At 32.1% G+C, this 13,729-nt stretch overlaps 2 protein-coding genes, 1 long non-coding RNA gene and 1 pseudogene across 3 annotated transcripts in view; all 4 read right to left on the reverse strand.

Moving 5' to 3' along the window:
* The window catches only part of LOC104766657 (dynamin-related protein 3B), a 7,405-nt gene extending 4,530 nt beyond the window's left edge, over positions 1-2,875 (reverse strand). Inside the window, exons 1-9 of the mRNA XM_010490577.2 lie at positions 2,375-2,875; positions 2,002-2,284; positions 1,869-1,897; positions 1,653-1,754; positions 1,332-1,400; positions 1,112-1,171; positions 599-712; positions 170-218; positions 28-72 (exon numbers count right to left, since the gene is read on the reverse strand). Coding sequence (XP_010488879.1) covers positions 28-72; positions 170-218; positions 599-712; positions 1,112-1,171; positions 1,332-1,400; positions 1,653-1,754; positions 1,869-1,897; positions 2,002-2,284; positions 2,375-2,746 — 1,123 coding nt within the window. The 5' untranslated portion in view covers positions 2,747-2,875. The remainder of the gene's footprint in view (positions 1-27; positions 73-169; positions 219-598; positions 713-1,111; positions 1,172-1,331; positions 1,401-1,652; positions 1,755-1,868; positions 1,898-2,001; positions 2,285-2,374) is intronic.
* On the reverse strand, positions 8,510-9,754 carry LOC104766656. The gene is made up of 2 exons (XR_764096.2): positions 9,235-9,754; positions 8,510-9,035 (listed from the first exon to the last, which is right to left on the reverse strand). It is a non-coding gene; the product is annotated as an uncharacterized LOC104766656 (long non-coding RNA).
* Positions 9,768-10,679, reverse strand: LOC104767955 (annotated as a pseudogene).
* LOC104766655 (methylmalonate-semialdehyde dehydrogenase [acylating], mitochondrial-like) overlaps positions 11,318-13,729 on the reverse strand; it is a gene marked incomplete at its 5' end in the record, with an annotated part of 6,763 nt that continues 4,351 nt past the window's right edge. The window contains 6 exon segments of the mRNA XM_010490576.1: positions 11,318-11,669; positions 11,758-11,848; positions 11,950-12,028; positions 12,124-12,167; positions 12,274-12,309; positions 12,391-12,468. Coding sequence (XP_010488878.2) covers positions 11,563-11,669; positions 11,758-11,848; positions 11,950-12,028; positions 12,124-12,167; positions 12,274-12,309; positions 12,391-12,468 — 435 coding nt within the window. The 3' untranslated portion in view covers positions 11,318-11,562.

Here is a 13,729-nt window from a genome sequence, read left to right on the forward strand (position 1 = left end):
GAATTCTTGCTCCACCGGAAAGCTCAGATGTAGACATTTCTTTACTTTTCCCTTCCAGGGTTGAGGAGAAAGCTGTTATGAAGAATTAAACCGTGATAAGGACCAATACCAACCTAAGAAACTAACATTTGTCGCCTAAACAGAAAGAGAACCCATCTTCAGATATTACCTTCACAGTATTTTGTAAGAAAACTGAGGAGAAGAGCTCCTTGACCACCCTATGAATTTCAAAACAATACAGACCCAGAGAAAGCTGTAAGTTAAATAGCCACAGTGATAAACTTATATATGTTTTAAATGACATATTATGAGGCAAGTATATATTAGAAGCAAATGTAACTGGAAAGCATTTCTAGCTACAAAAGAAAAGATGTCTAGTAATTGTGCCAGACACCTTTCTCTACATATCTGAACGCGTTCAAACACTAACTACATAAATTATTCATATCTCGTTCTACTCAAAATAAGCTGAAAAGGCTCCCACATATGTCAAGAAGACAATCACATACATGTATAAAATTGTATTCACAACGAAAACTGAGCAAAGAAACCATACAACCCAAAAATAAGTAGCTAAAACTGGCTGAAAAACACATACCCTGGACTCTCTTATATCCCCATAGCTCTCATACTCCTTTGCTGTAGCAAACAATGCACTGTTGATACGCGACTTTAAAGTAGGAAGCATTGCCTTGATGTGTTGGACAAGGATCTGCAAAAAAATGGAAAAGGGACTAGCTCCCATTAGACAGCTTCTAATATTACAGATAATAGAAACCTATGAAAAGCCATCTCTAGAAAAGGAGAAATTAATTCACAGAAAGAGCATTCACCATATGAAAATGAAATCAACAACCATAATGAGCATATGTTTCCGATTTTTCTTAAATATATACAGTGAGGAGAAGCAACATAGTATCCTAAAGTTCCTAACTCCTATCTGAAATGGCACAATCAGACTACGTAAGGTGAGGAAACATGATATAAAAGCCAATTTGCTGTCAATTAGAAACATGAGACCTAGAAAGTGTATCTCTTATGGAGCTTGTGTCTTGACTGCATAATAAGATAATCATAAAAAGGGAATTTAAAGATCGACTGCAGATAATACCTGATTTAATTTCTTTGCTAGTTGAGGAACACCCAAACGATCAGTGAGACCGCTGTAAGCCTGTTTAGTTAGAAAACAAAAAAAATATATATATAATCTACGCAGAAGTAAATAATTAGGTGTCCGATTTTCAGCTAGTGGACAGCTATACCAATAATCCCGTATCAGAACAGTCAAAGTAACACTGAGAAATCAAATAGAAAGAATGAAGCAGCCTTACAGGACGACTAAGAAAGAACTTTTCCTCTGCAATAAGAGCATCCTTGATGCTACGGTTCATCAAAATATCCTGTTAAAGAAATCAATACCCAAATAAATTCTTTTGTTGGGTAAAGTGCAGAGGCGACAGAGCAAGAGCTAAAGCAAACTTAATATAGTATAATTTGGTAACAACGAACACATATTAATTAAAGGTAGAATATATAAGGTAAAAGAGGAGTCGACGAGGTATAATGATAGCACAAAATAAGCTCATTATGATAGAACAACAACAATATGCATCATATTCATGTTGTAAATGTTTTATGAAAACAGGGTTTACCTCCTGACTACGATTTACAACTCCCACATATCCAAGTCGAAGAGGAATTGTTTTTCCAAGAAGGTGATTCCGAGCATCAGTACCTCTGTCCATAATATCCAACTGAATCATAGAGAAAATAGAGCAGCCATGAGAAATAGAGTAGTTTGCCATTACAGCTAATTCTTAAAAAACAAGAAACTTTCAGGAGCAAATATATGAAGAGAGAAACCACACCTTTGTGATTACACCAATGGTTCTATGACCTGAGGACAGTAAAATTAATATGCAAAAGCAAAAGGTGAATAATCCTGTATATCAATGAAATGAATAAAATTCGCAGTTGACTTGATGAAACCAAAAAATTCACCATCAGGATCAGCATTTCCAGCGATTTGCAAGGCGTCAGAGTTGGCTAAATCGGAATTAGCAGGGGTAACAGCAAGTATCAAGCAGCTAGGGTTCTTAATGTAAGACAAGATCATGGTTCTTATACGAGCTTCGATATCAGATGGCTGATCACCAACAGGAACCTTAGTGATACCAGGAAGATCCACAAGAGAGATATCCAAAACATTAGGGGAAGATATTTTCAAACGAATTGGATTATCTGATACACCTTTGTTCTCTCCTGATATTCTATTAGTCTCAGCCTACACAAACAATTTAAACCATATCATCAAAACTGATCTGTGACAAAGAAGCTACACCAACACTTGGAACAAGAGAATGAATAACTAAACCTCAATCTCACGGCGAATCTCGGAGAAATCGTAGATGCGTTTAGCAGGATTGTGGTGAAGAAACTCGCCCCACTCTTCATCGGATCCACCTTCGGAGCGAGGTTTCGTCTGAAGGAGCTGGAGAACGAGAGGTCGTCGCGTGCAGATATCATTACCGCGAGGAAGAAAATCACGGCCGACGAGTGCTTCTAGGACGCTGGATTTGCCGCTGCTTTGGCTCCCGACGACGGCTACTTGCGGGAGCTGGATCGTCGATTTGCTTCCTAGCTGAGCGAATATGTCTTGAAGCTTGTTCACAATCGGAATCACGGAGGAGCCTAGTGGCGTGACGGCGGAAGCCGAGGGAGACGGAGGAAGATCGTCGACGGACATTGAAGTGAATGATCTAAGTAGAGGATTTGGAAAAGAGGGCTTAGGGTTTTGAGAAGATTTGTTGCAAGAGAGAGGTTCGTGATGAAGAAGAAGAAGAAGAAACTCTTTTGAGAGTTAAAAAATTAGAGTTTAAATTGAATCTTTTTGGGTTGGGTCAAATCTGTTTAGGTGATAATATCTCCTCCGCAATTGTAAAACATTTTATACTTTCTATCGGTTTTTCTTAAATATTTTAAATTTAATTTAATTAATATTGGTTGTTTTGGTCCCAACAAAATAAACATTATTAATTGGTAAGTTTAAGCATACTTCGTATTCATCTTCTAAAACGGAATGAGTATAATTTTGAAGTGTTTAAAATAGAAAATTTTCATTTGTNCAGATATCATTACCGCGAGGAAGAAAATCACGGCCGACGAGTGCTTCTAGGACGCTGGATTTGCCGCTGCTTTGGCTCCCGACGACGGCTACTTGCGGGAGCTGGATCGTCGATTTGCTTCCTAGCTGAGCGAATATGTCTTGAAGCTTGTTCACAATCGGAATCACGGAGGAGCCTAGTGGCGTGACGGCGGAGGCCGAGGGCGACGGAGGAAGATCGTCGACGGACATTGAAGTGAATGATCTTAAGTAGGACTTGGAAAAGAGGGCTTAGGGTTTTGAGAAGATTTGTTGCAAGAGAGAGGTTCGTGATGAAGAAGAAGAAGAAGAAGAAACTCTTTTGAGAGTTAAAAAATTAGAGTTTAAATTGAATCTTTTTGGGTTGGGTCAAATCTGTTTAGGTGATAATATCTCCTCCGCAATTGTAAAACATTTTATACTTTCTATCGGTTTTTCTTAAATATTTTAAATTTAATTTAATTAATATTGGTTGTTTTGGTCCCAACAAAAAAAGAAACATTTAACATTGGTAATTTTTTAGTATCAACAATACATACTTTGTATTCATCTTCTTAAACGGAATGAGTATAATTTGAAGTGTTCAAATAGAAAATTTTCAAAGTTTCTTTTTTAAACAAAAGAAATTTTCATTTTAATATTAGTATTGACAAGGTGATTTGGTGCCACCCATAGAATATTCAATTAGGAAAATCATAACTAAATTGGTTAGTTAAAAATCTATCATGAATCAACAAATCATCAATAATGTCCATGATAATCATATTGTATAATCCAATTAAACAAAGAGAGTATAAGGATATGGTGGTTGACATTAGTTCATGATCCTTTTATGATAGTTCATAAAGCATTGTACGTGATCTCAAGCTAATTACAATTTTCGAGAAAAATAATATGTAAATTTTTGAGGAAAATATACAATCAAATCTCCAAACTTTTAACAACAACTAAAGCCCTGATTAGTAACGATTGTTATTTTTAGCTGTAAAGACTTTAATTTTAAAATTTTAGCTGTAAAGAATTTTGCTGTATATGTTTTAACTGTACAAATTTTAACTATAAAAATTTGATTGTTTACCAACCACTTTTAAAACTGTAGCTATTTTTATTATTATCATTAGATATTAATAATATAATTATAATAAATATAAATTATGACAGAATTTAGTCCATATAGCAATTTAATAACAAAAATAATTTTTATTAATGATAAATTATAATTTTTAAAATATAAGTCCATCAAATATATGATTGTGGCTCTGATGGAGAGAGACTTTAAAGACTTTAAAATTAATTTAAAGTCTTAAAAGCCAAAATTTTATTTTTACCAATCATGCTTTCATTGCTTTATTATTTTAAAAAGTCTTGAAAGTCTAACTGCTCATTTTTTTAGTTTGTACGTACAAATTTTTAAAGTCACAAATGTAAAACTTTTTTCTGTTAAAAATTAATAAAAAAAGCTGTAGTTATTTTTTCTCTTTCTTATTTTCCATGATGATTGAAATAATAATAAAGTTCTCCACAAGTTTAAATATATATATATATATATATTACATATTTTATTTTTATAAAATAATTATTCTTATTTTTTTCTCTTTCTTTTAATATCCATTTCAATAATAATTATTTTTATTTTTATTATCATCATTAATATCATCATTTCAATATTTTTAATAATAAAAGTAACAGTTACAGCTTTAAAAGTGTTTGTTACCAATCAAAATTTAACAGTTAAAGTTTGTACAGTCAAAGCATCTACAGTCAAATTCTCTACAGCTAAAATTTTAAAGTTAAAGTCTTTACAGTCATAAGTAACACCCGTTACCAATCGGGTACTGAAAATTATGTTTTTCTTTTGTTTTTGGTGATTGGGTTTTGATTGATTTTTAATTATTTTGAATGTTTTTTTTTAATTAAGTAGTTATACTAGCAGTCAAAAATCCATTAAACACTTATTAATGCATTGTTTTGAATGTTACTCTCTTACTAATGATGAATTTCATAAATCTTTTACACCATTATTAATGATGATGATGAAAAAAATAAAAATTATTATTGAAATGGATCTTAAAAGAAAGATAAAAAATGAGAATAATTAATTTGTAAATATATAATATGTAATATATATATATATATATATATACTTTTGAAGAGCTTTTAAATATAATGGAGGAGAAAAAAATAATGTTTTTAAAATTATTTAGTTTTATAGCATGATTTTGACGCTTTAAAATTTTTGAGAAAACAAGGAAGGAAAAAGAAAAGATTGGCTTTCAAAACTTTAAAAAAAAAAAAAAAGAATAAAAGTGTGAATTGCAAAAATATGGCTCTCAATGCATTAAATAATTTTAAAGTCTTAAAAGTTTGTCACCAATGAGGGCCTAAGTAGTTCTATAAACTCAAATTTTGAACTACAAAATTATTAAATGGTTCCTAATTAGTCAAGTAAATTATACATAATGGATATTATTTCCAGATTTAAGATTCATTTTATGCAAGTCAATATCATTTTTTATTTTCTTAAAATGGCATGTCATTATCATTTCCTAATTCATAAAAGAAAATTTAAGTTCAGCATATTTAATTTTTATGCCTCCGTATGATACTTGGAGAATGGTGATGATAATGGTTACAATTTATTATTTCAAGATTTAATCTATATTTTAATCATGTCAATATTTTTTCGATGTAATCTTATTTGATAAAGTTGGGGTTTCAAAGCTAGTCATTAACAGCATCATGACACATGTCAAGTATAATGATGAGGTTGACATTTGTCAAAAATTATTATTTTTCAAAACAGCTAATTAAGATAATAACATTAAATTTACATGAAATTTACATGTTTATATCTAAAAAGAAATTTCCCAAATCAAAAAAAAAAATTAACAAAACTAATATATTTTTCATTGTACGCTAATTATATTATACGTGTTTTCTCAATTAGATTTTGAAAGATATAAACAAAAAAATAATCCATTAAACATTTATATTATTATTAATCAATAAATAGGGAATAACAAATCTAAAAAGAATAACATAAGTTATGTAAAAAAAATTATTATTTTTGAAACGTAATAGGACAGCTAATTTGGGAAGTTAGAACGGTAAACTGTTTTAAAATTGGTTTCAAACCGGATTTATGTGGTTTTTATCGGATTTGGTTTGTACACCGTTTAAACCCAGGTATGTATAGAAATATATGAGAACTTTTGATTCGGTAGAAATAAGTTTAGAACTTACGATTCGAGAATATTTGAGACGAGGTCATAGTATTAAGTAGTTTTGGTACAATGCAATACTTCTGAGGACCGTAAACAAGTTGTCGATCCCTTAACGTGATTCTGACATAGGTCATGTTTTGGATTGTTTATAAGGTTTCTATTTTGTATATCTGAATTATTTAAGACTTATATATACCATCATGATTATAATTTTCAATTTTTTATTTTTCTATGTTATATTAATTTTCTTTCAATTTCTCAATAAAAAACTTTTATTGGGTTGGTCATAAAATCATTGTACTTGAGTAGATAATTTTCACCCGTTGTTCATCCAAAATATCTTTGAAGTAAAAAAAATCATGGTTAAAAAAATTATGTCAGAAAACAATTTATTCTGATTATAAGAACTATAATTATGCCAAAATGAAAATAAAACAACATAAAATTTGTTTAATTTGTTTAACAGACATTTTATAGGTGGTGATGAAGAGCATACTTAAAAAATAAAATAATTTTGGGTGTAAGAGTATATTTTTAATGGTAAAACATATAGTAAAATTGTACGTGGTTATTAATTATATGTTGTTTTGATGAATTTTTTGCATGTAAAATATTTTGTAATAAGTTGTGAAATGTTTTTGAAATTTGACAATAATAATATTTGTAATGATGAGTATTTGGCAAAAGTTTTGGGGTAGAATTAAGCTTTAGATTATTGTAATAATTGTTATAATATATTTAAAATATAAAAATATAAATAAGTGTATGAAGGTAAATACAAATATGGTTTTTTCTCTAACTAAAGTTATTTATATATTTATTTCATGAAATAATATTTTTTTTTTAAAATTGTTTAGGGTTTAAAATTTAATTTTTTCAACAATTTTAAAATCCGGACATCGTGCGGACCCTTATTTAGTTGAAAAATAAAAGAGAGATTATATGAAAAAAACTTCTCAATTGTACTACTTTATTCAAAGCACCTTACTGGTTACTGGTTACTGGTTACAAAGAGCCTTATTTCTTATATAACCATATTTTATTTTCTAAACCCTTTTTGAGCCAACACGTCCACCACGACGACGACTCCTCCGAGATGAGTGAGACTCTTGCACATTAATGGTCTTTAACGCGAGCTTCTGACCGTTCATTCCCTTGATGGCCTCCTTCATGCATTTCTCATCTTTGAAACTAACAAAACCATATACCTTTCTCGTTGTTATGGAGACCGGAAGCTCACATTCGTAGTCGTTTTCATAATCATAATAGTCATAATCTCTTTCGTAAACGACGTGCCAAGCAAAGTAAAAAAAAAAAAAAAATTACAGATAAATCAAGAATTTTAATACCAATGAAACAATAACCATTATCATTATAAATAAACTTAATACTCAAATAAAATCATAATATATTTAAAATGAGTGATTATTAGATTATGAAAAATTGTTATAGTTACTCGATTAACCATAAATATAAAAATTTGATTTTTAAAACACACAAAAAAATATATATTTCCATAAATTGTAACATTTTATAAATATTTTCTTTACCACGTAAACATAATTCACATGTGAAATGTATTCTTGCACGAATACATTGATTTTGAAATTTTATTAATTTTTTCATAATGGTTTTTTTGCTTATAATCTGTTATTTATAGAAAATATTAACAAACCGACTAAGTCAAAAGATTTAAATAGCCTAATCACAAATATTAAATCAAGATTATATTCAGAAAAGTTAGTTTAGAATCCGATTGTTACTAACATATAATAAAATTAATTAATTAAACTACCGAGTAATTTAGTATATTTTGTTATGGTTACATAAGAAACATGTCAAATTGTTATGATTACAAAATAAAACATAAGAGATATGAATTTGATTTTTAAACCACAAAAAAGACATGTTGCAATAAATAATAACATTTTATCAATATTTTCTCTTACACATTTAAAGATTTCACGGGTGAAACATATTTTTTACACGAAAAACGCAGCTTTGAATAAATAAATAAAAAAATTTTAGTTAAAGATTATGTTTGACACAAACAAATATTGGTTCTCGAATAATAATTTTACATATAATAATTTTCTTTAAATCGATTTATCCCATACATAGTGCTGGTTGTTACCTAGTAATATAGTAAGTAAAAAGAAGTAACCACACTTGTCATATATGAAGAAAATGTGGCAGTACTTGTACACATAAGTGCTACAAACACATGTCTATATAAAACAATGTGTGAGCATGAGGTTCTCAATTAAATAATATGAATCGTAAGTATTAAGAACCAAAGAAGAAAGAAGTTTGAAAGCATATCCTTTCCATCTCCTTGGCGGCACTAACATCCGAACATAAGGAATTAACCTATGCTTAGCCTGCATGAAACAAGAACAATAAAAAATTACCTAAAAGCTCATGCATGGAATAGTTTTATATCAGAAAAGAAACATTTTAAGTTAAATTTTTTAACTCACGGACTTATCTAGTCCTGCAAAGAAAAGCAAACTAATCATATCAAAGTAGGTTTTATATAGTATTTCTTAACATATATTAAATCATAAAGTCATTGAAGACAGCATACGAAGATACAAAATACGGAAGTAGGCGATTGAAGGACGAACCTGAGGTAACGTGACACGAGGTTGATGAATCCACTCTTCTCACTGAAACAAAAAGGAAACAAGCCACAGTCTTAACAATGAAGATCCAGAATCGACAACACAAAACCCCATCTCAGTAATTCCATCAACGACGTATTTGAGCTGCGGGAGCTTCTCGGTTGCGGCGGCCATGGATAAATTTTCCGATGAGATATATACGATAAAAAGAACAAAGTTTTATCTTAAGAAAATGAGTAAATACCTTGTTGACCACAGATTTGGTGATCCTCAGGAACTCCGATCCAGCTTCAGAACATACTTGGAGAAGGAAAAGGATAAACCGAGTAACGAAGATGTGGTCCTAACCGCCTCCCAAAACAATCTAGAGCAAAAAAAAGACATAAAACTTAAAAACATAGTTAAATGTCTATGGAAACACACTTGCGTTACTATCCAACTCTTTTTTCAATGAAAGGTGACCACTAAATAGATAACACTCAGTTCCTTGAAAACAGAATGTGACACACCAAATCGAATACAAATTATGTTCTCTACACATTACCTTTGCTCGGTCATTCTTACAGCTTCAAGTCCGGTAAAGATTTGTCAGTGAGACCAATCCTCTGCTCTAATTGGGAAACTCTAGCCATCACCGCAGCTGATACACCGTGGGATTCGTCAACGGTTTTAGCTTTGCTTAAAGCGTCTTTGCCTAGCACGAATCCTGTGGCAAGCATTGTTTTCACCACTTCTTGAGCTTTAGTCACTGCTTCTCCAGCGTTGAACTTNAGAAGGAAAAGGATAAACCGAGTAACGAAGATGTGGTCCTAACCGCCTCCCAAAACAATCTAGAGCAAAAAAAAGACATAAAACTTAAAAACATAGTTAAATGTCTATGGAAACACACTTGCGTTACTATCCAACTCTTTTTTCAATGAAAGGTGACCACTAAATAGATAACACTCAGTTCCTTGAAAACAGAATGTGACACACCAAATCGAATACAAATTATGTTCTCTACACATTACCTTTGCTCGGTCATTCTTACAGCTTCAAGTCCGGTAAAGATTTGTCAGTGAGACCAATCCTCTGCTCTAATTGGGAAACTCTAGCCATCACCGCAGCTGATACACCGTGGGATTCGTCAACGGTTTTAGCTTTGCTTAAAGCGTCTTTGCCTAGCACGAATCTTGTGGCAGGCATTGTTTTCACCACTTCTTGAGCTTTAGTCACTGCTTCTCCAGCATTGAACTTGCCTCGTTGAGCATGAGGCTACATGATTGAAGAACGAATGAGCTTTAGAAATGAGACCAAACCTGAAACCAGTGAGTGTAAGATTCTACTATTTAATAAAACTCAGAAAGATCAAAACTGAGAAATGTGTAAAAGAAAGATTCGTACATTTGAGTGTGATTCATCTTCAAAACCCCGCGGAGTCGCATTCCAGAAATCGAACTCTTTGTGATGTTGTCCCCAACGAGTAATGCAAACACGCTGATCCAATATTGTTGTGCCCTGAAGAAAGCGAGAATTCCAACGAACCGAGTTATTAATGCTCAAGAGACACACAAAAAGAAAGAAAAAAGTGAATAAAATTGAAACAATACTTACACTTGAGTAAAACAGCAATTTCTTGAGAATAAGAATCCCTGAACATCATATAAGCAGTGCAAGCTTGCTCACCCGACCTAGTTTCGTTAACAACATAGCAGATTTAATCTTGTGAATCCAAAATATGCACAAAATACCAATCTTGTCTAGAAGTAAGGTTTGTTTACCTGACAATATCTATATATTGGATTGTACTAGAGTAAGAGAAGAAATCAATAAGATCCAATTTGATGATCTATCTTCACCCAACAGCTGAAAAAAAAGAAAAAAAAAATAGAAAAACCTTAAAATATCTCAACTTAACCTAATTAACAGATTCATCACTTCCAGACGAAATCGAAACTCATACATATATTACCACAGAGTGGTGGCGAGTTCTTGAGACACGGTGAAGAGAGAATTAAGAAATCAGATTTCGGGTTGTTGAGATTTTGGAGACCTTTTCGATAAATTTCAGATTATTAGAATGTTATTTGATAGGTAAGCAAAATTATAGATGATTGTAGTAATAATTTGATTGGTTACAGATTTGATTGATTATAAAAGATGAGTTATATTATTGTTATAATTTAATTGGTTTTCTCATGTGTTAAGCTGTTAGCACATGGTGAAAAACCAAAAAATTTTATTGTATTGATTTTACGAATCCCTAAAGTGAACTTTTTTGATGTGTCTAAAACAACTCAAGCAACGTAAACATAGATAATTTCTCACTTAAGATTTTATTTCATGAATTATGCAAATATGAAGTTTTATTTTGTTACTTTTCCCATGATAACTAGTTGAGTACTAGTTTTTTATCATAGCGACTAAAAAAAAAGAAGAAAAGTAATTTGTTGAGATCCATTGCTAACAGCTCTAGGACTACGCATAGGAAAATAATATAAAAGCATTGAGAAAAAGAAAAAAAAAAACAAAGGGTTCAATGAAATTGAATTGAGATCCAAAGGGAAAAGTAATTTGTTGGACTTGGCTTTAGTTATGGCTTTTGCGAAGTAGGCATTGCAAGAGATACCGAAGTTGGAATATCCTTCCACTGTTGTGTCACTGTCTTGATCTGAGTGAAAAAGTCCACTCCTGCTTTGCCTGCAACAATATTCCAAACTCGAGTATATAAGCCAAGAGAAAGAGAATACATCTTCTTCTGTTTAGTTAGTTGTGACAATCTTCTTACCATAGAAGTTAAGATCTCCGGCAAAAGAGGCCTTGTTCCCAGTGAAGGAGAAGAACGGTAATGGAACCGGGATTGGAACATTAATACCGATCTGGTAAAACATTAATAACAACAAAAGAAGAGATCAACCATGTAATAAGTTGCATACAACAAGTTTTGTAGTATTTTTATAGGGTCTAAAGTTCGTCATACCTGTCCTGCTTCAATTTCCATCTGAAACTTTCTTGCTGCTGCCCCCGACGAAGTAAAAACCGCAGCACCGTTCCCATACCTGTTGAAAGCGCAAATACCAAATTGTTGAAAAAACATGCGAGGAATAATATTAGTATTGAGATATAAATGGGATATAAAAAAAAGGGTGCTTACTTGTTTTTATTTATTATGGATATGGCCTCATCAAAGCTGCTTGCCTGTAAACGAATATGTCACACAGGTATCAGAGGGCATAAAATCACTACGAATATATAAAAAAGTGAATGAAATGATTAGAATAAAACTATTTTTTTCCAATCTGACCTCCATGCATACAAGAACGGGACCAAAGATTTCCTCCTGCAATGTGCCAAAGGACAAAAGAAATGTAAGTTTCAAGCAGACTACGGATTATTTTGCTGAAGTACAGAATAATAATACCTTGTAACACTCCATGTCTGGAGTAACACCAGATAAAATGGTAGGACCGATGAAATTCCCTTTCTCATATCCTGGAACCTGTTTGTTACGAGAGAAGATGTATAAACTTCTCGGACTAATCGATTGTTGACTTCAAGATTACACAAAGATTTTTAATCCAACGATATCATCCAGCACAAAGAGACCAATATATTTCTGTAGTTCGTGATGATTACTATTTCGTAAAAAAATGGACTGTATTTAAGACATGATGAGACTGTTGCAACAGCAGTAACTTAGGAGATTGTGTAAATACCACAATATTTCTTCCGTCAAGCAGCAATTTAGCACCATCTTCCACACCAGACTGAATCAAGCGGCATATCCTTTCTTTGGCCTAGCCATATAAAAATTTAGCAATACGTTATATATATAAAACAACAGACAAACACAACACTAAACATGATCATTACACACGTAAGTTCAGCAGTAGTCATGACCAGTAGCAGAGGTCTGAGCACAAAAATACCTGTTTGCTAATCACAGGACCCAGGTCTGCATCTGGTTCTGACCCACATGTGACTTTAAGGGCTTTTGCTCGTTCAACGAGTTTATCCTCCCTGGTTAGTATCAGACAAGTTAAAAGCTAATCTTTTTTATACTGTCAAATGAAAATCAACTGGCCTCACACAGCTTCTTCAGTTACTAAGCTTTTAAATCCAGGACAACAAACAGTTATCTGTCATTCTAAATTAATAAAAGAAGTGTTGCCCAAATATGTTTGTGTATGGTTTATGCATAGTAAGGTTGTGGAATTGCAAAACCTCCGGATGGAAAAAAGGTTACATGCAAGCGTGTTTATCACAAGAAAAATGAATATATGATACTGGAGAAGGTTAAAACTTGTTAGACTGATTTGAATACAGAGGAAAGAAAGTTAGCAGTACCATGATTTTGCATCGCCTACAAATACCACTGTACTCAGTGCCATGCATCTCTGTCCAGCGGCACCAAACGCAGCAGCAAGTAGCGCATTTAAAGTAGCATCGATGTTGGCATCAGGCAAGACAAGTCCATGATTTTTCGCCCCCATATTTGACTGAGTCAATATTTAATAAGCAATTTGACATTATTAGTCTCTAATACTGAGGAGGAATTTTACAGGGGAAAAGATGCAAGATGTTACCTGAATACGTTTGCCTTTCGCTGCTGCTCTTGCATATATATGCATTCCAGCCTTTAAACAAAACAATTCCATTCGGAATACACAAGTTAAACCAAAAATTTGAGCTCAGAAGAAAAGCAATTCTGCCATCATCAGATTTAGAAGAGTTTAAAGGTATAATTAGCTATCTGTGCA

This window comes from Camelina sativa, chromosome 19 (genome assembly GCF_000633955.1).
Source record: "Camelina sativa cultivar DH55 chromosome 19, Cs, whole genome shotgun sequence".
NCBI classification, from domain to species: Eukaryota; Viridiplantae; Streptophyta; class Magnoliopsida; order Brassicales; family Brassicaceae; genus Camelina; species Camelina sativa.